The 26227-nt window shown below is 42.5% G+C and overlaps 1 protein-coding gene across 1 annotated transcript in view; it reads left to right on the top strand.

The window, feature by feature from the left end:
• The window catches only part of ADAM12 (ADAM metallopeptidase domain 12), a 375660-nt gene that overhangs the window by 100412 nt on the left and 249021 nt on the right, over window positions 1-26227 (top strand). The window contains exon 3 of the mRNA XM_001087980.5: window positions 10558-10631. Coding sequence (XP_001087980.4) covers window positions 10558-10631 — 74 coding nt within the window. The remainder of the gene's footprint in view (window positions 1-10557; window positions 10632-26227) is intronic.

Genomic DNA, 26227 nt, shown 5'->3' with positions numbered 1-26227 from the left:
GACAAGCACACCTCCTCATCAGGCCTGCTTTCCAGTGCAGCTGGCATTGACACTGAATGTTGCAAGGGGCTGGTACCCATGGATGTGGATGCCAGGCACTTGGCACTGGGGCTGCCAGTGGTCCTTATGAGCCCAGGAGGTATGTGGCTGACAGGAAAGACTCATCCTGGCCTTGGCCTTCTGCCTCCCCGCCTTGGCATCTGATGGTCCTCAGCAGGCAGCCAGGTGCTGGCAGAGATGCCTGGAAGCAGGAGAGGGCACAGGGCAGCAGAGGTCCGAGGAGGTGGTCCCACAGCCTGGCGGGGGTTAGTGTCAGCTGGGGCCTGGTCAGAGGCTGACTTCAGCAACATGATGTCAACACACAGTCCAGCCCCTGGGCACCAAGTCACCACATGGTCCTGTCCCCAAGCCATTGTATCACCACATGGTCCTGTCCCCGGGCCACCGAGTCACCACATGGTCCTTTTCTCTAGCCATGATGTCACCACACAATCTTATTCCTGGGTCACCATGTCACTATATGTCACTATACCACACAATCTTATTCCTTGGGTCCCATCCCCAAGCCATCGTGTGACCATGTGGTCCTATCCTCAGGGCTACCATGTCATCATGCGGTCCTGTGTCCAGGCCATCGTGTCACCCTGTGGTCATGTCCTTAGGGGTAACTATATTACCCCATGATCCTTTCCCCTGGGCCACTATGTCACCACTTTCCTGTCCCAGGGCCACCATGTCACCATGTGGTCAGGTCCTTAGAGTCACTGTATCAGCACATAGTCCTGTCCCTGGGCCACTATGTCACCACACGGTCCTGTCCCTAAGGCCACCACGTCACTGCATGATCCTGTCCTAGGGGCCACCATGTCACCACATGCTCCTGTCCCTAGGGCCACCACGTCACCACACTGTTCTGTCCCTGAGGCCACCACATCACCACATGGTCCTATCTCCAGACCATCATGTCACCACACCCACCTCCACTCTTTACCTTGTATTTTGTATTGATTCAGATTTTATCAAAAGTCCTGCTGCTGCTGCTCCTCCTGCTGCTGCCGCCCCACCCTGTCTGTCCTATTTTGGATTTTTTTTATCACGGAGATCCAAAGAGACTGAGCAGGAGGATGTGGAATCCTCTCCGGGGAGCTGAGGGTGCTGGAGCCCAGCCTGGGAACATGGAGCCCAGCCCGGGAACATGGGGCCCAGCCCGGGAACATGGAGCCCAGCCTGGGAACATGCCTTCGTTGGTCGTTTGTATAGTCCCAAGTACAAATGTAAAAAATTCAGCTCACAGGCCAAGCCCTGCCTACTCTCCTCAGAAGAACAGAATGCAAGTCCATTTTCAAAGACCAGGGTTTCTCTGCTCCTTGTACAGGGATCCTTGTACAGCCACTTGTGTCCCACAGGCGACGTTGGCCTCCTAGGGTGAGACAAGCAGGCAGCCCACAGGTCAGAGGGCCCTCTGCTTGTGACAGTGTGTGACAGGCAAGGAGGGTCTGGAGGTCCCTGTTATACCTCCTTAGGGGACCTTTGTAGCTTTGGGGTCTCCTCTCCACCCTCCAGTTAGTGTTCCTCCTGCATCCCCGGCTCCTCCTGCCTGTACCCTTCATCCTACAGAGGCATCTCGGTGGCCCTGCTCCAGGTGTGGGGACTGTAACGTGGAGCACGCTGACAAATTCTTTGTCCTTGGGAAGTTTCTATTGTACCAAGGGAGATAGACTGTAAACAAGTAAAAGAAAACCAACAAATCATCACAAATGAGGAACTTTGCTAGGAAGAGACAGAACGGGGTGTGTGAGAACCAAGAGCCCCCTTAGGAGGCCACCAGGGCTTCTCTGAGGCGGTGATGTCCAGGCCAGCGCCTGGAGGTGAAGCCACACAGAGGGCCCAGGGAAGATGCTTTGGCAGAGAGTCAGCAGCCACAGGGACCCAGAAGCTTCGGGAGCAAGCGAGTGATGACCTCCAAGTGAGCTGCCAGGTGAGCAGATGCCAGAGCCTTTGCAGGCTGCAGTTTTGTTCTAAGTACATCAGGTCACCATTGAAGGGTTTTAAGAAAGGGCATCGCTAAGCTCGGGAATTCTGGAGGAAAGCTAGAGTGGATTTTCTCCAACCTCCCCTCTGTCGTGGATCAGGGTGACGGAGGGAGATGCTCAAATAAAAGCTGAATTTTAGCTGTGTTAAGTTTGAGAAATCCATGTCATCGTGTTTTCCAGGTTGCTTTCTGATAAGTCATGTTGTCACTTCCCTCTTCCAACCCAACCGTAAGCTCCAGAAAGAAACAGAGTAATGTCGTCTGCTTCAGAATTGGCCATTGTCCTCAGACAGATGCACGCGCCTGGTGGACTGTGTCATTCTATAGTGTTCAGATGCACAGAAGCAGACCAGAAGTATTTCAGTGAATAAATAAGGCTTTAAGATGCTCTGGCTATAGCTAAAGTAATCTAAAATGAAAATCTAAAATGTTTGCTACAAACTTGAGGATTAGCAATCATACCAGTAGCAATGGGACAAAGAACTTGAGCTAAGAGCATCACAAGGACCAAAGGTGATGTGATTGTGCCTTTTCCTGCAGGGAGGGAGAAGCGAACTGAAAAACTGAGACTCTATTATGCGACAGAAACACAGTGAGAAGATCCTGTGCTAAAAATAATCCAACATTCTAACACACAAACAACTTCCAACTGCATTATAACCTAAGGATAATACGTGCCATCCGCTACATTTTAACAGGTTGTTTGCTAAGGTTAATTATCCATCAGAATAATTGTCAATAACTCATGAATAAACATTATCATTATTTTTGTAATAACAAACAGGCCCCAATCCAGGGACACCCCATTATAATGCTGCAGTGCCTTAATTCCTGACTGTGTTATACTGCAGTTAATTCAATTTTGTCCTCCCTAAATTCCACAGTGCGCATATCTTCCAGGCTGTGGAACTAGCACACTAATATTAAAGTGGTAATCAAGATTGCCTCTAAATATTCATAGCAATAAATGACTCCCTCGTGCCCCATGAATGCCAGGGCTGCAGCCTGAAGCATTTATTTAGTGCCGGAGAGGGATCTAGTTATTTTAGAGTTCCCTTGAATGCAATATTTTAATTTTGTTGTTCTGCTTGAAAAATTAGATCCCTCTGAGCTTCCAGTATTGATGGTTGAGATGAATGACTTTGGCTCTGGCTGACCGTGGTCTTTGGAAGGATAACCTCAGAGTTGTGATGGGAGTGGACTTGGCCATTGACCCCGAATCTTACTTTTTGGATGGTAATTCCCACCTGCCCCCGCCAGACCTGCTGCCGTTCCACTGCCACATTAATTCACCCTCAGAATCAGGGCAGATTTTTCTAAGCTGTTGAAAATTTCTTATTCTCTAAAGAGAGAAAAATACCAAGGAGCTGATGCTGTACGACATCCCGTCATTCAGGGAAAATAATGAGCACCCTATAACCATGCAAAGCTACATTTATGGACTCCAGGTATTTTGTGTTCATCATGGGCAAAATGATTTAAAGTCAAGTTTGGATCAGCCTCCAATGGCACACATTAAAGAAGGGTAGCACAACATGGATAGCACCAAAAAAAAAGAAAAGGGATATCAATCTAATCAGCCAATCAATCAATCATCACTTTTTGCACATCTGTTTGTACGACCAGTTCACTGGGGTGCCCTGGCCAAGTGCATTGTGGGAAACTTCTGAGAGAACACAGGCACCTGAGGGCCCTAGAGGTGGGCCGCTGGGTCCTGACTGCACCCGTCTTTGCAGATTTGCCTGGGCTCGCCGTCTCAGGGGGAGTCTGCCAAAAAAGCCTTTCTGTGAGGAAGGCACATGCCTCCTGCGAGTGCATGTGCACTGAGGGTAGAGTGTCTGATAAGTTTTTCCCAATGACAAGGCTTCTCTCCTAGGAGGAAAGAGGGATTTGGGGTATATGCAGTATCAGTCTTGGGGTTTATCTCCCAGCCTTCATGCCCTAATGAGGGAACTTAGATCTCACTCCTGGATGGAATTAGGAGTGAAGTGTAAGTACAAATAGCAAGAGCTATTTCATGAAAAAATTCTATAATAAACTGGGACATCAGCCCAGGTCCTATAATACAGTTACACACAAAAGCACGTGTTCATGCACTTGCATGCATGCATACAGGTAAGTAGGGATATCAGTAAATGTCAGTGCCTTATGGTCTAAGAGGCAGTGCAGTAGATAAAAATAAATCGATTCACTTGAACTTTCAAACTCAAAAAGATATTTTCTTATGACTTTGGAGGAAACAGGAAGCTGTTGAACAATGCCATGACTTTTTTTGTCACCTTTGTTGAGGAGAACTTACCTCCAAATTGTAATGCTTCCCTTGCTGCAGAACCCTTTCCTTCTGTCCTGCCCAGCATCCCATAGGAAGTAGTCCCTTTCTCTCCGGAATGTCCATCCAGAGACCTGTGTCCAGTCTCTCAGTCTGTAACCCTTTCTTGGCCAACACCTACCAGCTCCTCTTACCTGCTGGCTCCCTCCCCTCCAGCCTGTATTCTCCCCTGGCCTTCGGCCACTCTCGGCCTGCACAGTCTCCAGTCTTGGGTCACACCCTTAGCCCTACCTACTTTTTCCAGTCTGCCATTGAGCCCCGAATGCTGCAGAAGACAGACAAGTGTGTATGGGTGAATAAGAAATAAAAAAAACCCCAATGAAGAGAGTAAGAGAGCATCCTTTCTCCAAGGAGGACAAATGAAAATGAACAAATAAAATTCACACCCAGAGATACAATGGTCACACTGCCAAACATGGAAGAGAAAAGGTCACAAAAGCAGCTGGAGAGAAGAGATGGGTCACCTGTCCAAGGAGGCTGAGGACTGACTTCTCAGCAACAAGAATGGAAACCAAGTCATCCGTGATGGTTCGAGCCTGTAGTCCCAGCTACTTGAGAGGCTGAGGCAGGAGGATTTCTTGAGGATAGGAGTTTGAGACCAGCCTGGGTAACATAGTGAGGCCTCATTTTTATTAAAAAGAGATAGAAACAGAAGACAGTGGAGCAATCCTAGGGTGCTGAGATAGTGGAGGTGAGAAGACTCACCTTGCCAAACATCAGGACTCAGAGTAAAGCTGTAGTAATTAACCCAGGGTGGCATTGGTGCATGGACAGACAATGAGACACATGGCATTAGCTCAGAAGTGGCTCTCTACATGCTGCTACAGATACAGGGGAAGGATAGGTTTTTTTTGTTTGTTTGTTGGTTGGTTGGTTGGTTGGCTTGAGATGGAGTCTTGCTCTATCACCCACGCTGGAATGCAGTGATGCGATCTCAGCTCACTGCAATCTCCGCCTCCCAGATTCAATTGATTCTCCTGCCTCAGCCTCCCGAGTAGCTGGGATTGCAGGAGCACACCACCATACCCAGCTAATTTTTGTATTTTTAGTGGAGACAGGGTTTCACCATATTGGCCAGTCTGGTCTCGAAGGCCGGACCTCAGGTGATCCCCCCAACATCGGCCTCCCAAAGTGCTGGGATTACAGGAATGAGCCACCGTGCCCAGTCAGGAAGGACTTTTAACAAATGGTGCTGGAACAGTTGGTTAATCACATTTTCTCTAAAGTAGAGTTGGACTCCTACTGTGTACTAGACACAAGAATCAAGTCTGGATGGGACTTAAATGTGAAAGGCAAAATTATGAAACATTTAGAAGATAACGCAGTCTGCTCTTTGATCTTGGAGTAGGGAAGGATTTCTCAAATGAGGCACAAAGACTTTAAACCATGAAGGATTTTATTAAAATTAAGGCATTCTGTTCATGAGAACACATTCAAGAGGATGAAAAGACAAAACTCAAACTGGGAGAAGGTATTTGTCACTCATTGAACAGAGAAAAGCGTCTACAGATTCCAAATGACAAGAGAAAGGGAGGAGGAAGAAAGCAGGAAATAAAATGGTCAGAAAACATGAGCAAGTATTTCACCGGAGAAGAAAATCAAATGTTCTGTAAACATAAGCAAAGGTGCTCTGTCTCGCTACTGAGGAGGGAGGGAGGCATAAAGGAAAACCCCGGTGAGCTGCAGTTGCACAGTCAGCAGCCTGGGGCTGCCTGCCTTTTTAAATTTTTGCCAGATATTCATGAGGCTATGGAATGAGGGAAACATTTATAACCCATTTGTACTTTGGAAAACAATTTAAAGATCCCTGGTAAAGTCAAACATGTGCAAACTACACCACCCAGAGTTTCCATCCCAGATTAGCCAGGGAAACTCATATCTGTCCAGCAAGGCAGGGGTCTTCAACCCCTGTAGCCTAGGAACCCAGCCACACAGCAGGAGGTGAGGTGAGCTGCAGGCGGAGAAGCTACATATGTATTTACAGCCGCTCCCCACCGCTCGCATCACTGCCTGAGCTCCGCCTCCCGTCAGATTAGCAGAGGCACTGGGTTCTCATAGGAACACAAACCCTATTGTGAACTGTGTATGTGAGGGATCTAGGTTGAGGGTTCCTTATGAGAATCTAATGCCTGATGATCTGTCACTGTCTTCCATCTCCCCCAAATGGAACCATCTCGTTGCAGAAAAATAATCTCAGGGCTCTCACTGATGCTACATTATAGTGAGTTGTGTTTCATTATATATTACAATGTAATGGCAATAGAAATAAAGTACACAGTAAGTAATAATAATGTGTTTGAATCATCCCGAAACCATCCCCCACCCCCAGCCCCAGTTCCCTGGAAAAATTGTCTTCCACAAAATTGGCCCCTGGTGCCAAAAATGTTGGCGACTGCTGTAGTAGGGGACATGTACACAAGAACATGCATAACAGCGTTGTAAGAGCAAAAAGAGGGGTGGACAGAAAGAACGCCAAAGTCCACCTGTAGGAGAAAGGACTTACACATTGTTTTTACAATAGAATACTATACAGCAATGAAAATATATGAACTACAGCTATAAACAACCATATGTATAAATCTAACAGATATGAGATTAAGTAAAAGAAACCAGTCCAGTCATAGAAAAATGGACAAAGTATGAGGCCATTTTTATAAGGTTCAAAACTGGGTAAAACTAAACAGTGTATTGCTTAGGAATATGTACATTAGAAATAAAACTGTAGAAGAAATCAAGATAATGATTAATAGAAACCTCAGCATAATGGTTACCTCTGATTGCGAATAAGGGAAATGTAATAATGAATTTAGCATGAGGAGGTGTATGAGATGAATTGCCTCTCCCTTCCCCCCAGCAAATTCCTATATTGATATCCTAATCCCAGCACCTTAGAATGTGACTGTATTTGGAGAAAGACCCTTTAAAAAGGCAATTAAAGTAAAATGAGGTCATATGTGTGGCCCCTAATCTGATATGGCTGGTGTCCTTATAAGAAGAGATCAGGACACAGACATACAAAAGGCCATCTGTGGACACAGTAAGAAGGCAACTGTCTCAAAGCTAAGGAAAGAGGCCTCAGAAGAAACCAAACCTGCCAATGCCTTCATCTTGGACATCTAGGTCCAAAGCTATAAGAAGATAAACTTCTGTTGTTTAAGCCACACGGTCTCTGGTACGACAGCCCCACCAAACTAGTACAGGAGGCTTCTGAGATTATAGAAATAGTCTCTTTTTCAGTTGGGTAGTAGGTGCCCTGGTGTTTATTTTACTGTTGTTTTCCAAATTGTACTTATACATTTTATATACTCTTGGATGTACTTTCCCACTTAAAAAAAAATAGAACAACAATTACTGCCAAAACATTTCTGGCCCGTTGATTAGCATTTAATTGATTTATTCAGCAAGTGCATTTCTTTAAGCATTCAATAAAAGACACAGTTCCATTAGAGTAATCAATATATCATTTTTAAGAAAAGGAATGCCATATGTTACCAGTACTACTCCATCATCTCCAATAGGTAACAATCAAAAGAAAATGGAATGAATACATGCTTTTAAGAAGTCTAAGGCAATTAGTGGTCTTAAATTAAAATAGCTGTCTGTTCTTCCTCTCTATTGATTTCTCCTTTACTAGTCATACCTCAACTAATGTACATAAAGATCTTCCCTGAAGGAAAATATATTCTTCTGCAAGATGTTGACACTGGACTCTCATAACACTTCTAGTACTTTATGTGGAATTACTACAAATGTTAATGCTTAAACTACCTCAATTCTTTGGGGGAAAAGGGATGTTGCAAATAATATATTTTTATTCACATATAAAATTGTCTGGATTTCCATTTAAGGTATGTGATCTGTGCATTGATATCTTAGGCAAAGACAATTTGTAACTACAGTAACTAAGTTATGTATATATACATACATATGAAACATGTAGTTATACACACACATGTATACATACGTATGGTGTTTGGGCACATTTTGACAGAATATTGAGAACGTATTTTGCTCTAATATTTTGTAAATATAATTAATAATCTTGTTTTTCACACATATAATTAATGAGTACATGTTGCAAACCCTGGAGAGAACATTATAGAAGCATTCATGGTTCAGCCCGGGTGTCAGCAAGTATAGGTAAATATGCAAGAGTCCCTGTGATGGACTCGAAAGCAAATACCTGTAAGGGCATAAGAACACTTTGACGGCCTACACTACAAAGAAATGGTGTATGTTTCTTGGCATGTAGGATCAAATAGTAAGATTAATTTCCAAATTTGAGTAAACACTCAGAAATGCATACAGTTCTTATAAACACCAGACAGTATCAAAATATATAAATTCGGTGTGTTTTTGTAGTCTTTTGCTAGAGTAAATCCATCAAAAACAAGGCCTGTGTAAACCCAGAAAACATACGTGAGAATTTCACATATCTGGAAATTCACCAATTTAACTCTTAAGTTTAAGTAACTACATAAAATAACGTCATCCTTCAATGAAAATTGAGAAAGAACCTCCTTGAAGCTCATAAGAAAAAACCCTTGGGTTTGTACCTATTTTTATCTCCTGAAGGCCCTGAAATTTAAAATAATCTATTCCTCAGGCAAGCAATTGGATGATGTAAGTTTTAGGTCTTTGTCACCGACTCAGAGCTGTCCAATAGAACATTCCATGATGATAGAAATGCTTTTATATCTGTGCTGTCCCACAGTGGTGGCCACCTGCCACACTGAGTTATTGATTCTTGAAATGTACCCAGTATGACTGTGAACTAATTTTTAAATTTCATTTCATTTTAATTAACTTAAATAGCCATACACAGCTAATGGCTACCATGGGAGACACAGAAAGACTACAAGAAGATGTGCAAAGGGCTGCCCTAAAAATAAAGCAAACGATGTTTCAGCCTTTCTGATTCTAACCCAGTTATATGGCCTTAGTTAAGGCATGTTTCGCCTTTTTTCCCAGAACTCACGTGACCTTCAGTTGTTGTGGGTTTTCTTTAAATTCTGTTTCATTTTAACTAACTATTTTCATGTTGGATATTTGGAACCCACAGACCATTTCATCTTAAAGTGTAGTGGCATGTGGTTAATTAAGTCATGGTATAGCTGAAACATTATACATACTGTGAAAAGATCTTTTGAGCTCTGGAGTTATAAGACCGACTTTCAAATATGAAATATTAGAAAACTATGTCTAAACTTCTCATTCTCTTAGCTTTTATACAAGCATAGTACTGAAATAACTGACAAAGCAAAGGCAGACAAAGTCAACATAACTGAAGGAAGCACTAATTGAATGTGGCGGTGATCATGTCTCAGCAAGACTGAGTCTCCACGTTCTGCACTCATGTGGTGCTGACCAGGAAAAATGAGGTCTCGTTGAGTTTGTGGTGCCTGTCTCCCTCCACTCTTGTCTTCTTTTTCTTTCTTTCTTTTTTTTTTTTTTTTTTTTTTTTTTTGAGACGAAGTTTCGCTCTTGTTGCCCAGGCTGGAGTGCGGTGGTGCGATCTTGGCTCACTACAACCTCCGCCTCCCAGGTTCAAGCGATTCTCCTGCTTCAACCTCCTGAGTAGCTGGGATTACAGGGGTGTGACACCGCATCAGGCTAATTTTTTGTATTTTTAGTAGAAATGGGGTTTCACCATATTGGCCATGCTGGTCTTGAACTTCTGACCTCAGGTGATCCACCCCCCCCCCCCATCGGCCTCCCAAAGGGCTGGGATTACAGGCTTGTTTTCTTTTTTTGAGACAGGGTCTCACTCTGTCACCCAGGCTGGAGTGCAGTAGCGTGACCATAGCTCACTGCAGCCCGAACTCCTGGGGTCAAGTGATCCTCTCGCCTCAGTCACCCAAGTAGCTAGGACCTCAGGCACAAACTACCACATCTGGCTAATATTCTGATTTTTTAAAATTTTTATTTTTTTGTAGAGACAGGGTCTCACTATGTTGCCCACCTAAGCTGGTCTCAAACTCCTGGACTCAAGCAATCCTCCAGTGTCTGGCCTTCACTGCTCTTTTTAAGCTGCAAGAAACCTTAGTTTATACGCTGTGTTGTGATGGCATTTGGCTCTTTCTTAGGTTGACCGCATCATTTATTCCCTCAATTGACTACTCCTGTGGGTCTTATTCAGATATTTGCAAGTCAAAGCCAAGTGTTTTTCAACTGACTTTTCTTGTTTATATTTCAGAATCATCCAGAAGTGCTGAATATTCAAATACAACTGGAAAGCAAAGAACTGATCATAAATCTGGAAAGAAATGAGTAAGTTAATTCTTGTTTATTGCTTGATATGAGAAAGTTAAGGCACCATGGACAGAAAAGTGCTCTGTGATTTATGCTGGGGTTTAGAAAACAAGAACGAGATGCATGGATTTGTAATCCGAATTTGGATTTGAGGCGAGAATTAACTTTAAAAAATTATCTAATGGAAAAATAATTTTATCACTCTGTAAAGGAACTTTATAACTCAACACTATTTTTTCATAGTTCTGATGTTGTATTTTTTTCAGAGCCTGATTGTTCAAAGATTTAACTTAAGCATCCCTGTACTGTTCAAATAACAGAGTTTCATAATTAATTGACTTCTGACAACTCCTGGATTGTATTAGGGGAAACAGCTTCAAACTGATAGAAATTATCTTCTCCCTGAGAAATACCAAGAGTTTATTTTATCTTTCAAAGCTTATCTCCAGTGGTTTGGACTATTTCTTTCATCTTCTTATTTTTTAAAATTGGTCCTTTTATGGAAAAATTATATAAATTTCCAGAAAGTGGCATTATGGCTTCTTCTGGGCCACTTGGATACGATTATATATTTTGTGTGCCTTGCTAGCAGAAAACTTTGTCTGCCTCCAACCATAAGTAAAACAACTCATTTTCTTATTCTTTATACCCTGGCTATCCCCACAGATTCCTCAGATTTAAAGGACTCCTTAATATTCTATTTCATTTGTACCATAAAAGAAGAACTTATTAGTTCTTCTAATAAGACAGAAGTCAATTTTCCAAGTTCTGCTTGGTCAAAATAGCAGTTTCTCTCTTCCAAAAGTACTGGTTCCTGTTCCTCACCCATCAGCAGGATGCTGATTTTTTCTGAAACAAGAGTAAATGAGTTCTGTCAGGGACGTGGAGTCCCAGAACCTGACTCAATATCGTCCTCTAAACAAGTCAGATCATTTACTTGTGTTGGTGCTTTGAGTTGAGCGTTTTAAGCAAGTCAGATGAAAGACACAGTCAATCAACAGCCAGCCCGAATGTTCAGTATCTAATGCCAAAATACATAAAAATGTATATAAAATCACACTACCTGCTCCCTGGGATCCGCAACCTGCCTCTTTGTATTTTTTTCTTATATGCTTACTGCTCACCATTAAATGGATCAGAAGCTTTGGAAACAAGAAATGAGGTGTTTTTAGCTTTTCTTGTGACTTGATCTTAAAATAGAGGTTCAGGCACATATATTATATAATCAGGAATCTGAAGAGAAAACTGTATATTGCTTTTGATCCATCTCCCTTAGCAAAGTACATATTTTCATACTCTATTTCTTTATATAAGAATATCGAGGGGCACACATTTTTGTACATTTTTAGGTATGGTTTTGAAAATATCTCAGTGGAAGAAGCTAGGCATTCCCTGAAAGATCAAAAGAATATAAGCCTTCTGGTGGTGATGCATTTTCTCCATAGGGTTCTGTGGTGGGCAGCTAGATTTAGGAGTGTTCTTTATTGCACCTGCTCCCATTGTTAGACTGTTGGAAGAAACGTGGTGCACAGTATGAGGGGAGGCTAATCCTGAATGTTTTATGGAGCATTACGACTGCAGGTAGAGAAGCAAAAATCGACCTCATAAAAACCATAAGTTGTTTTTACTATGAAAATAATATACATACCCAGTGAAGAAAACTGAACATTATAGGTGGGAAAGGAACAAATAACCCTAAATTTTTTTTAAAAAGTACTTTTACCACCAAACACAATCCTGTTTAAGATTCTGGTGAATTATATAGATGGGTTTTTTTTTCTTATAGATAAGCCTTTGCTGCTTTTCTTTCTTAGTTGATATCATAGTCTATATGCAATTTGATATCCTACTACTTCATTTAGCTTCATAATGGACATACATTTCCATAGAGAAATAATTTCTTAGAGCCCATCTGGTTCTCTGAGTTTGTAAAGTGACTTAATAGCCTTATCCACAGTTCCCTCTGAAAATGATTTACCTTCCATTACCGCAGATACTATAATACATGTTCACTGCTAGATAGTAGCTAATTTGTATAAGTATCATTTTAAAAGGTGACTTAATTTGCTGCCTTTCAATTCTGAGTCTTTCACGAGATAATCTCAAAATTATAAAAGTTGAAAACATAAAACTATCTCTTTTTAATTTATTCCTCTCTTTGCAACCTCACTGTCAGACTGCATTTTCAAAAATATATAGAAAATGTTTCATATGTTCCTGTGATATTCTATAATTTTAATTGTATTACTTGTACCAATTTTAGAAATTCCATTATATTAAAAGTAACATTTTCATAATAAGAGGGTGCCAATATTACTATTTTACCGATGCATTACCAAAAATACTTCAGTGTAACAATTTTTTTGCAAAAGGTTACATATCTATTCCGAATTTACTATACCTTGGATGCAATGAATACTAAAAACAAAAAAAAATCAAGCAGGCTGAAATGGTTGTGCACTACCAGCATGTAAGGCTGTTAGACGCCAAAGGCAATCAATCATTTAGTATATAATAGAATTTTTAATTTACTTAGCCATTGGCCCAATAGATTCAAGTCAGAGAGTTTTTACAAATGAAACTATAAGAAACCAGAGATAAAAACATAAGCAGAGGCCATTTACATGTTTAACAATGAGTACAATAAAGGCCCTGACCAATCAGGATGAACAGCCGACCAATCTGACCAATCAGAAGGCAGACTGGTCAGTACACCGCTCCAACACCTTCAGCCCTGGAGTCAGCCCTGTGCTTAAAGATGTTTTACCTAAAAGTACGTCAATAGGAGACTGATTCAATTATCAGCTATGAAACAGGATACCATACAACAGTTTTAAATGATGAGACTTTTATTATAAAAAAATTTATGGTATAATCAATGTAACTAGCATGTTCGAAAATAGTTGTTTCTGCTAGTGTTTATTTTTTAAAAATTAAAATAGTTTACATAGTATCCAATTTTTATTTTAAAATTATACACATGACATGTATCTCTGAGTAGGAAGATTATAGAAGATATTTACTTTCTTTATTGTATTAATGTTTCACAAAATAAAATATTTTAAAATTAGGAAAAAACATTTTTCTTTTGAAGGAAAAAAAAACCTATCTTAAAAACTTGATAATGGTTGAAAAGAAGAATGCTAACATATCTATTATTCCTAAAAAGAAAATGATAAAGGTTATTCTGAAAGGCTTCTGGAAGGCCTCTGGTGACTTTTAAAGAGCAAAAAAATACCTACTCATTGAATATTGGGTCTTTAAATATCCAGAAGTTTGCTGTAATTGGAAAACCTGCTTAGAAACCACAATCTAAATTAAAGCGGTCCTATTCCCTTAAATCTGTAGCTAATGCTGAGAGTCATCCAATTAACCCTACTCAAAATGCTTCTGTGGTAAACCGATTCTTCATGGCACAGGGCTGAATTTTTATTAAATAGTTTTTCAGGGAATCTCTTTTATTTGCCTTCTAACATCCCTAATTTATGAAAAGACCGGATGCTGTTCACTTAAAATCTGTATTTGTATAGCTGTAATTGAATGTTTAAAGAAACACAAAGCTTCCCCTGAGAAGCATTTTTCACAATATTGCTGTCTGCCTATGGACCTGCAGAAACTAGGTTGATAACTTTTCTAACTCTGCTAGATCCCCGTGGACTCTCAGGCCATCCCTTACACAGGTATTCGGTGAAACTATATCTTTGATCAAAATGTTTTATTGGACAGGCTGGCCAGCTTCAACATCAGTTTTTCCATTTTAGGATAATGAAGAGTGATGGTGGTAGATCACGTTCCCTGCATCTCTCAATCCCAGCATGCCTTCAAACTCTGTTCCCATCACTGATTGAAGGCAGTTGCCAGGGGAAGTCCATAGCCCTCTGAATTTAGGTTTGGGGTGTCTCTGGGATAGAATAACTTCAGCACTGACTTATTTTGTCTAAAACGATTCCAGACATCTCTTACGGGGCAACTTTAATTAGCATTCACTCTAAAACAATAACAGAAAGGGCATTTTAAAATGGCCAAACATGGGTATAAATATTTGGAAAGGCATTTATCTTAGATCATCTCTCAGAATATCATGATACAGAATGGAGAAATGTAACCAGTGTGGAGATGGCATTAGATGGTTTAGTTGGCTGAATCACCATCCAGAGGACATTAGGCCATTGTTCCCATTGACCCAACCCATGTTGAAGAGGGGGACTGAGGTTGCTGCCGATGGCCTTAGGGCTGTGCGCATGGCCTTGTCCTGGCCCACAGTTTCCTGGGCCATCGCGATGAAGACATAAAAGGTGCTCTGATCACATTTCCTGGCAGTGCAGAGCTGGGGGACATAACTGTGCTTGGCATGGCAAAATCTGGATTATGAGGATTTCAGCAGTTTGGATCAATGGGCCAAAACTAACAAGATGAGATTTAATGGGGATAAATGTAAAATCCTACACTTGGGTTAATAAAAAAATAAACGTTGCAAGTTCAGAAGGAAATTTGTTAGTAGTTCTCGTGAATGAGACCTGCATACTCAAAAGAAGCCCCTGGGGCAACGTGGCTGCTAAAAAGGTGACTGCTGCCTGAGCGTGTGGGGGTATACATGGTGGGTCCTAGACAGGGGAGGTCATCCCTCTGCTACACAGGGCGGGGCACAGTCAAAACCCTGCATCCTTCACTGTTCCAAGCCTGACATCAGAGAGCCACCTGCTGCTTTATTCTCATTTCCACCATTGGGTGTTCCTTTCCTTTCCTCCTCCACCAACCATGACATCCTTACAGTGAGGGGTAGGGTCTTAATATCCTCCCTGACCACCTCCCACACAGTGTGGCTCATCATAGGCACTCGATAAGCACTCCTCAAATGAGTGGAGAGCCTGGACAACCTGGACCAAGCCGGAAGTGAGTTCCCAGGAGGTCGAAGGTCACCTGGGTGGGGTGAGGAACAATTCAAGGAGAAAAGCTTCCAGAAAGGAACACATGATTTGGAGTTAGGAGCCCAGGCTTTGAAAGCAGCATTGCTCCCAACAGCAAGCTGCTGATGTTCTCTCCACTTCCTTCATGGCCTCAAGCGATCTTCCCACCTTGGTCTCCTTATCTGCAAAATGGAATAAGCATCTGTGTCCAGTCAGCACGGGAAGTTTAGAGCTCATGTTAATTTTGATGATCAGGTTTGAATGACTCAATAACATTTCTCTGTGGATCCAGCAATCTTAATTATTTTACCTAATTATATTATGTTTTGTTTCAGAGTTTCTAAATTAATGGAAATCAGGTTATGCCTACTCTTTACCTCTAAGTCTTGGTGATGGCCAAACATCTCAACGCTCACAAGACCTGGAACAGATGCGCCGCCCTGGTCCTTTGGGATCCAGCTGCTGTAGGGTTCTTACCTTTACAATCTTGACATGCCCAGGGATTGGACTTTTAAAATCTTTGAGTGTAGAGTGCAATTCCTTCTTTTTTCCTTCTCTTGTGGAAGAAGCCTAGACTGTTTCCCCCTTCCCTGCCCACCACCTTTTTTTTTTTTTTTTTTAAAAAAAAGAGAAGTTAAACTTATTTTCACTGTCCAAACATCAGTCAATATACTGGGCAGACCAGCGGAAGCCCTTGCCACAGCCTTGTTGTTGTACACACTGAACGTGAACAATTCCTTGGAGAAGGCATTTGGCTCCTTCAGGGTCACAGTTCCCTTTCCTGTGGTCTGTTCATAAAGACCAAATGGCGGACAGAGTTTTTCTTCACTGATTGTGCCTGTTCTGTCCAGTTTCTGTTAAGATAAGGACTGGCACATTAGATATTCTTTCATCAGTCATTAAAGCATTGAGCTCCACTTTAGATTCCAGGATCTGAGGACAATCTGCACAGTCCCCGAGAAAGTCAATCCCATTTATTGCTAGGAGATCGCTGTTCCAAACCCAGTGTGCCTGCTCACACCCCAGAAGATGAAAAGTTATAAAAGTCATGCCAGCAGTTGTCAGCTCTGCTGATGTCAGAGGTCGCGTTGGAGCCCCTTGGCCCAGTCCACCATCTCTGAGCATGTGAGGAAGAATAGTTTCATCCACATTGTCCCAACCCAAGAGAATATGTTTTCTGGATTTCTTATAGAGTCCTAGGAAGTGGAGCACACTGTGGAAGCCGTTGTAGATCCACTCACAGATGAAAGACATTATTAATGCTGACCATGGCCTGAGGGGTTCCTTTGGAGGCAGCATGTGGCCTGGACCCTCCCTCAGAGAACACAGACCAACAGCACCCGGACCAGCAGTGACTTGCTGGGTGGACATCACACCCCTTCCCTGCAGCCTGTCCTTAGGAATGGGGAGTTCTAAACTGCCTGGTGGTTCTAATTAGTGATTAAACAAATGTCAATGGAACCGTATCTCAGAAATTGTAGTTTCATGTTTCCAGCTCTCAGCTTCCCTTCTACTCTTCACAGATCTTTATTGGAATCTTTATTGCTATCTTATAATTATCCTTACTAAACATTAATAATTAATAAAGCTAATTAAGACAATGTACTTGCTCATGTCCCCCAAGATCAAAAGTTGTAAAAGTCATATCAACAGTTGTCAGCTCTTCTGATGTCAGAGGTCATGTTGGAAAGTGTTGGCCTAATCTGCCATCTTTAATGATTATCATCTGCCATCTTAATTATCTTTAATAATTAATCTTTGTTGATGTGTTAAATCACTTACTCTTTCACTTCTTCACCTGGTCATTTATTCACAAATATGTGTTTAATACCAGACAGTGTAATTGACCCTGGAGGGAGAGTAGTGAATAAGATAAACTTCTTGCCTTCTTAGAATTTAGTCAAGGAGCCCAACACTAAGCAGATCATTACAAAAACAGTAACTGGGTGACTGCAGTGCTCAGTGCTCAGGAGGGAAAGGTATGGGGCCAGCACCTGATCTGGGGAGGGAAGATATAGAATGAAGCAGCTTTTAAGCTGTGCACACACAGGGAAGAGCCCAGTCAAGGAGGGCAGGAGATAGAGAAAGAGCAGAAGTAAACGTCCAGCTTCTCAGATTCTAGAAGATCTTTGTACTGATGACCAAGAACGAGAGAGACAGAGGAAGCCAGGCCATACAGGGGTTTGTGTGCCCTGATAAGGATCTTGACTTTATTCCTAAATACAGTGGCACACCATGGAAGAAAAGGCCTGTAGGCAGAACAACGACATGATAAGATTCTGCTTTTCATTTGTTTGAGATAGGGTCTCACTCTGTCACCTAGGCTGGAGTGCAGTGGTGCAATCACGGCTCACTGCAGACTCAACTGCTCTGGTCTCAGGTGATCCTCCCACCTCAGCCTCCGTAGTAGTTGGGACTACAGGAATGCACTGCGATATCCAGCTAATTTTCCTATTTTTTGTAGAGACTGGGTTTCACCATGTTGCCAAGACCAGTCTTGAGCTCCTGGCCTCAAGCAGTATGCCCACCTCAGCCTCCCAAAGGCATGAGCTACTGCTCCCCACCAAAAATTCAGTCTTTTAAAGACCATCTGGCTGCCTGTGAACACTAGCTGGGAGGGTAGAGTGGGCGTGGTTAAGAGCTGCATATTGCTGCTGTCCAGGGAGAGCTGATGATGGCTTGAGCCAAGAGAGTATCGGTGGGAAGGAGTAAGTAGTTAAGAAATGTTAAGTAGGCAGAATGGACAGAATCTGATGAATGATGGAATATGTGGGATCATGGAAAGGAAGGCATACAATTCTTACCTGAGATGCTAGGAGAACAATGATGCCTTTGATCAGATAGAGAACCCTGGAAAAGGACCAAGAACTTGCCCTTTGAGCAGCGGCCAGAGACACAAAGATGTGGGTCATAGTAGGCATGGTCCTGAGAGTCTGGGAGGGGCTGAATATTGGGTTTCACAGAATTCAGTCTGGAGGTGCCCTGTGGAGGGCCCTTGTAGAACTGGGCGTGGCATTTTTGAAGGGGGGTGTTCATGGATGTTTGCAGCTGACCGGTGGCTGGCAGCTATGAGCTGGAGATCAGGAGCTGGCAGTGGGTGGAACATGGAGAGGCATCAGCTGTGGCCTTGACAGTATCCGAATAGCTGTCACAACCCAAGGCAATGTCAGTGCTCCACTGAATTCTAAGCTGGAGCCTAGTGGGTGAGCCTCTGGCCTCTAGGCTCACTCCCAGGCCGTATTCCATATCCTTCCTATAGTCTGTCTCCATGCAGTGGGTGTTCCTCACACATGGACTCCTGCCCTCCTTGAAGTCTAGAGCATTGCTTCAAGACTGCCAGCATGAGGACCACCTGGAGAGCTTGTTAAAAAGGGCAGTGCCTGGCCCCACTGCTATTGAACCAGAATCCCCAGCTATAGGGCCTGAGGGTCTCTATTTTTAACACATTCTGCTAGGAGTTATATTCACGCTTTACGTGGACAGCCACTAGCCACATGTGGCTATTTAAATTAAGCTTAATTTAAATAAAATTAAAATTTTAGTTCCTTGGTCAAACTAACCACAGTTCAAGTATTCAATAGCCACGTGTGGCTAGACGGACGTTTCCATCATCACAGAAAGTTCTGTTGGACAGCATCGGGGCCAGCAGGGAAATTCCAGTTCATTGGATCCTTCTGTGAGACTTTGGGGTATCTGTCATAGCTGATGCATCGCCCACAGGAATGTTCTTTCCTACAGGGAGTGACCACACCTCTTCAGCTTGCCTAATGCCTGCCGCGTAAAAAGGCCCATCTCGTGCCTTGGAGAATCAGGTGCTACCAGAGGGGTCATCTCTGCCCACTTTGATGAAAGGGTGATGGTGCAGTCGGAAATTCTCTAAGCATGACTATAGACTCAGGGAATTGACTCAAGCTTCATGCACTTCAGCAGTCTAACTAGACCAGACTCCTTCAGATTTAAGTTAAAATCTCTCAGCCTTAACATTTAAGTTCTTTTTAATTGAGCTAAATTTTCTTTCCTGAATAAGAGCTAAGTTCCCTTGAGCTTCTCCCCTCATGTTATTCTTTGAAATTGTACAGACGCTGAAAAAGGTCAGAACACCATTTTTAGAGCTTTTTGTTCCTCAACCCGAGTTAACTTGAAAGTGCCTAAACTGGTTAAGATCAACCTTTTTAAAACAGGCCTCTCTGGGTTGCGATTGGAGAGCGTGGTGTCCTTGAGTGAACTCTTTGAAGTTGGTAGAATGAGAAAGGGCATTTGAGATGGAGGTGGAGTTCCGCATTTCATTACATCCCCCGTGCTCCTTCCCTTCTGACTGCAGACTCAGGGTTTTCTGATGAAAATCCTGCTGTGGCCTTAAGCTCCTTTCCCCAACTCTGCATCCCAAAAGGACAATAATGGCTGTCCTGGCTCTTCCCAGGAGGTCTCTGGCATTGGAGAGGCCGATGCCATCTTAGTGGCTGTCGTTGCATCTTCCCTCTCCTGGTGCGTCCAGGATGGTTACGTGCAGACACTGTGCAGGCTGTGGTCGTTATGGCCCATCTCTTCTGGACTTTTTCTAGTTGTTGTGTCCTCAAAAGAAAGACCACGATGCTTTCATTGATTGCTTACGACAACGAAACTAACTCTCTGGAAAGCTTGAAAGTTTTGTTAGAGGCGTTTGAACCAGAGCAACTCCATCTTGAATAGGAGCTGGGTAAAATGAGGCTGAAACCTACTGGACTGCCTTCCTAGACAGTTAAGGCATTCTAAGTCACAGGATGAGATAGGATGTTGGCACAAAATACGGGTCATAAAGACCTTGCTGATAAAACAGCTTGCAGTAAAGAAGCCGGCTAAAACCCACCAAAACTAAAATGGTCACGAGAGTGACCCCTAGTCATCCTCACTGCTACACTCCCACCAGCGCCATGACAGTTTACAAATACCATGGCAACGTCAGGAAGTTACCCTATATGGTCTAAAAAGGGGAGGCATGAATACACCCCTTGTTTATCCTATCATCAACAAATAACCATAAAAATGGACAACCAGCGGTTCTCAGGGATGCTGTGTCTATGGGGTAGCCATTCTCTTTTTCATTTACTTTCTTAATAAATTTGCTTTTGCTTTGCACTGTGGACTCACCCTGAATTCTTTCTTGCACAAGATCCAAGAACCCCCTCTTGGGGTTTGGATCGGGAACTCTTTCCTGTAACTCTTTGACTTAATTTTGCTGAGTTCATAAATACAGATTCTGCTACATTCTTAGAGTATCATGCCCCAGGAAGCCAAAATCCTAGATTACTGTTTTCAGATGTGTTTACTTCAAACTCGTTATCTTGAGTGGAGTTGAGCCCTGTCTGTGATTGGCCATGTTTCATAACGTGCATGGGAAAACTTCAATTGATAGTAACAGCTCTGTTTTCTTGAGGCCTTCTTACTGGTTTCTCATACTGTTTTCAGAGTTTATTAGTGATGATAAAGAGCTGCAATATAACTCTATTTACCAATAGCTCATTTGTTGCATGCTGACAGTATGTGGCATGCCTTTATTCCTCATCACAGGTAATGTCATCATGAAAAAGCTGGACTTCGTCGGGGGCTTACAGAGATTTGTACACCCACCTTCATAGCAGCAACATTCACGATGGCCAAAAGGTGGGAACAGCCCTAGTGTTTGTCAACAGATGAGTCAGTACACAAAATGTGGCATACATAAAATGAAATTTTATTCAGCCCTGAAAAGGAATGACATTCTGACACATGCCATCACATGAACTTTGAAGACATTATGCTAAGTGAAATAAGTCAGACACAAAAGGACAAATATCATACGATTCTATTTACATGGGGTATACTTCAAATAGGCAAAATTCGAATAGGCAAAATCATAGAAACAGGAAGTAGAATGGTGGTTACCAGGGACTGGAGGGTTAGGGAGTGAGGAGTTTGGTGGGCAAAGATTCTGTTTGGGATTCTGAAAGAATTGTGGAGATGGATGGCAGTGATGGTTGCACAAAATCGTGAATGTGCTTAACGCCATTGAATTATGCAATTACCAATGGTTAAAATTATAAATTTTATATTATGTATATTTTGTCCCAGTTAAAAAACAAAGTTGGGCTCCTGGTATGTTTTTATCATCTAACAAAAGGTCTCCCTCCCTGTCCTCCTCCATGAAGGTACATAGTGTAGAGGAAGACGGTGGTAGTTTCTTCTAAATCCCCGCCCTACCGCCGCTCTTTTTGGTACCTCTAGGAGAATCACAATCCTCCAGCTCCATTTAGGCTAGGGGTCCCCAACACCCTCTCTGACGTGCTCTTCCCAACCCTTAGGAACTGGGCCACACAGCAGGGGAAGAGCATCTGATGAGTGAGTGAGGTTTCATCTGTATTTACGGCCGTTCCCCATCACTCAAATTACCGCCTGAGCTCTGCCTCCTGTCAGATCAGTGGCAGCGTTAGATTCTCATAGAAGCAAACCCTCTTGGGAACTGCACATGCGAGAGATCTAGGCTGCACGCTCCTTATGAGAATCTAATGCCTGATGATCTGTCACTGTCTCCCGTCATCCCCAGATGGGACTGTCTAGTTGCAGAAAAAGCAACTCAGGGCTCCCACTGATTCTACATGATGGTGAGTTGTATAATTATTTAATTATATATTACAATGTAATAATAATAGAAATAAAGTGCACAATAAATACAATGTGCTTGAATCATCCTGAAACTATCCCCACCCCCACCCCTAGTCCATGGAAACATTGTCTTCCATGAAACCGATCTCAGGTGCCAAAAAGTTTGGGGACCACTGATTGAGGTGACTGTTCTGAGCTAATGAATAAGGGTGTAACTGTGATTCCACTCACAAAACCCAATCTGACTTTCCTGGACTCTTTCTAGAGCTGCTTCCATATCCCTATCAGAGGAGATGATAGACAGTGTTAGGATCTAGATTTGGGTATCAGGCTGCTTGGAGACAAGCCACCTCAGCTCCTCTATTCTAAAATGGAGAGTAAGGCCTTCCTCCCAGGCTGATAGGAGAGCACAGTGATATGGTTTGGATCTGTGTCCCTCCAAATCTCCTGTTCAGTTGTAATCCCCAGTGTTGGAGGTGGAGCCTGGTGGGAAGCGATTGGATCTTGGAAGCGGTTTCTCATGTGTGGTTTAGCACCATCCCCCAGCACTGTTCTCGTGCTAGACCTCTCATGAGATCCGGTTGTTTAGAAGCATGTGGCACCTCCCACCTCTCTCTCTTCCTCTTGCTCTGGCCATGTGAGATGCTTGCTCCCACTTTGCCATCCACCATGATTGAAAGCTCCTTGAGGCCTCCCCAGAAGCCAAGCAGAAGCTGTCACGCTTCTTCTACAGTTTGCAGAACCGTGAGCCAATTAAACTTCTTATCTTCATAAATTACCCAGGCTCAGGCATTTCTTTGTAACACTGTGAGAACAGACTAATACATAAGGGATGTGGTATTCAGTGTGCTTGATACTGCACTGCCATTCACAGTGTGTGTGCTGCTCTGCTGCCATTGCTCTCCCATTATCTCCCTCCTCATCCTGGCCGCCTCTGTCTGTAGGAACAGGAATCACATGCTCAGGTCTCATCATCTCCCCTCCTGCAACCAGCTTCCCGTGACTGCCCCTATTCCGCTCTCCTCACCCATCTTTCTCTTCTTCCTTCACTGTGATAGTCAGACAGGTCAATCCCAGTACCCTGCCTCGTCTTACCCTGCACCTGCTGCTCTTGTCACCTGAGGGTTTGGATACCCCCATTTCCACTCGCCCTGGCATCAGCAATGGGAGAGCCCCCAAGTCACCTGTGTGCTATGGATGGAGGTGGGCCAGGAGGTGCAGTGCAATTCTGTAGGCCTGTGGAGCCCAGGGGCCACCTGTTTGGCTGGCCTGGCTACAGATTAGGTGAAGTGCATGCAACAGTTAATTGCTATGTACCCGTAGCCTGTGTGCAACAATTACCATGCAATTGTCGGACTCCCCTACCTCCAGGCATCACATCATTTCACCTGCAAATTCTGACATATGTATTGCTAAAAAAAAAAAAAAAAAAAGAATTATTTTTATCACACCTAAAAGATAATGATTTCTTAATACTATCAAATGCCCAGCCAGTATTCATGTTTCCCAGATTTTATATATGTCTCTTAATTTTTTTTCTTGGCAGTTGGATTGCTTGAACCAGGATATAAACACAGTCCCCACATTGTATTTGTCTGCTATATTTTTAATGTCTCTTTTAATATATAGGTTTCCTATCCTTCCTTTTAATTCTTGCAATTAAAATCTTGCAGTCCTGAAAAATGAAACCAGATTTTTACTCAGTAGAATTTTCCACACTCTCAATTTGCTGATTTCATCCTCTTGGTGCTGTCTAGCCTGTTCCTCTGGGCCCTGTGTTTTCTGTTTACTGGTAATTCAGTGTATGGGCTTGTACAGATTGAGGTACTGGTTTTAGGCAGGATGACATTGCAGGTGGTCCTTGTTCTTCTCTTGTGCCATGTCAGTAGTTCTGTGACCTCTGATTGTCTTGTGATGGCAGGTTGATCACTGAGTCTGGGGTCACTCTGGAGCTTCCATTAGAAAGCTCTGCCTGAGCCTTCAGCCACCGGGTTCAGTGGCCATTAACAATCAGTGCCTGCATCTGTTCTTTCTTTAGGTCTTGCAAAATTGCAGTATTCTATCATTCCTTCTTCTTTTATTAGCTGAAATGCTCCTATAGAGAAGAACTTTCCCTCATCAATTATTGGTTTCCCTGAGATATGAGATAAAAGGCAAGATAAATTTTTTTTAGAGACCACCTCTACTTATCACTCTGCCTTTGCCAATGGGTAGCCACTGTGTTCCCCAAATTTAGCATCTCACACTTGGTGGTATGCTGCATAGCTCCCTGTTGAGGGTCCACATTTGTAACAGGTTCTGTAGGGGTACCAACGTGCACCACAGCCTGTCCTGGAGTAGCTTCTTATATGCTGTAAACACTTCTTGATCCAAAAGCCTTGTATTTTCACATTGAACCATAAATTACCCATATAGATATAACACAAATCTTTTTATTTACAGTGCTGGATAAAAGGCTGACTTTGAAACTGCTCTACAGAGACCTAATTTTCTTGTTGTTTTTAAAGACAAAGGCATCCTCACATCTGGCATGGAGGCAGATGCTGGGGCGAGAACAGGAAAGCAGGAACTGGTTCTAGTGTTGCTAGTAGGAAAAGCAGGGGTGTGGATTGGAGTCTAGACATGGCCTGTCCCTTGGAGGGCTGTTTCCATTCCAATGGCATTGGCAAGTTTAAAAAATATTCATTTCATTCACAAGCAGGCTTAATCCCACTGAAGGAAAATTGCTGTAATTGGTAAAGACCAAAGCCAGAGAAGACACAGAGGCTAACCCTACTTGTTCAGGAACCCGTGAGAAAAACAGAATGGTGTGTTTATCTAAAAATGTTATAAAATACTCACTTCTTTCTTCTCAGTATGCTGGTGGATTTCACTGTGGGATGAGGTAGATTCAACATAAGGGGAGAACAAGGCTTTCTTTATTTTCTTTTATGATTTTCTTCCTTATGAAAAACATGTGGTCAGATAGAAGATGATACAAAACCAAGCCCCCAGCAGGAGGGTTATCTGGGGAGACGATTTATTTAGAGAAAGTTATTTTCACAGCCCTTCTAAGGCCACCTCTTCAGTTTCAACTGGCCTAGAGGATTTCGTTGGTCAGTTTCATGGTTTTCTTTGAAAATCTGACAGGCTCCAGTGGAGAAGCCGCCCGTGCTGTGTCCACAGCCGGCCAGCACCCATTAAGCAAATATCAGTGTCATAGAAGTCCCTTCAGAGTTGTGGGAAATGGTTTTTACATGTGGTTTTCATAAAACGAAAACAATTATTCATTAATATGCTCAGTAAAGTTTTGATAGTATTGTACATTCATATCAACAAAATATATAGAATGTGAGGCTGGTTAAATGAAAAACTGTAAAATGACATTAAAAACTTACTGAAAATACTAGCCCCTCAATTTAATAAATATATTTGAAATTCATTTAAATTTTGGAGCAAATTCATGATCTTACGAAATAGGGTAATGATTATGACTTGATAACATCACTTCTTATATTCTGTAAGTACTTCCTGATCCAAAAACCTTGTATTTTTATATTGGACCATAAATTACCTGTATAGATATTACATAAATCTCTTTTCATCTAGAAAATTATTTAAGACAATTGCTTTTTCCAAAGTAATTTTACATGTAGGAACTGAAATCATTGATGTAGAAGGAAATATGTTATTCAATCAGTTAATTAATTGGTTTTTACCCTATCATAGAAAAGATTCAAGGTTACTTACTGAAGGACACATAAATTAATTAATAAACTTTTCCAGATGTGTAAAATACCCCCTGCCCACCAACAAACTAACATGTCTGCATTTTACTGTCTTCGGAGCAGCAGTTCTAGTTCATATTGAATAGAAGTGATGAAGACCATTTGAGGCAGTATGATGCATGCCTGTTACTGCTTTACTTAAACAAACAAACAAAAAAACAGCAAAGAGGATTTAGTATGATATAGGGGAGAAGCATTGAGCCAAGGGAAAGGAAATATGAAATCTCTGGTATCTGTAAGCTCTGTGACTTTAGGCAAATTAATTAACCTCTCTGGTCCTGAGTTCTCTCATCTATAATCTGAAGTTAAGCCTTCTCAGCTT

This window comes from Macaca mulatta, chromosome 9, assembly GCF_049350105.2.
Source record: "Macaca mulatta isolate MMU2019108-1 chromosome 9, T2T-MMU8v2.0, whole genome shotgun sequence".
NCBI classification, from domain to species: domain Eukaryota; kingdom Metazoa; phylum Chordata; class Mammalia; order Primates; family Cercopithecidae; genus Macaca; species Macaca mulatta.
The sequence above is the reverse complement of the archived record's forward strand: the minus strand, read 5'-3'. Positions and strand labels throughout refer to the sequence as shown.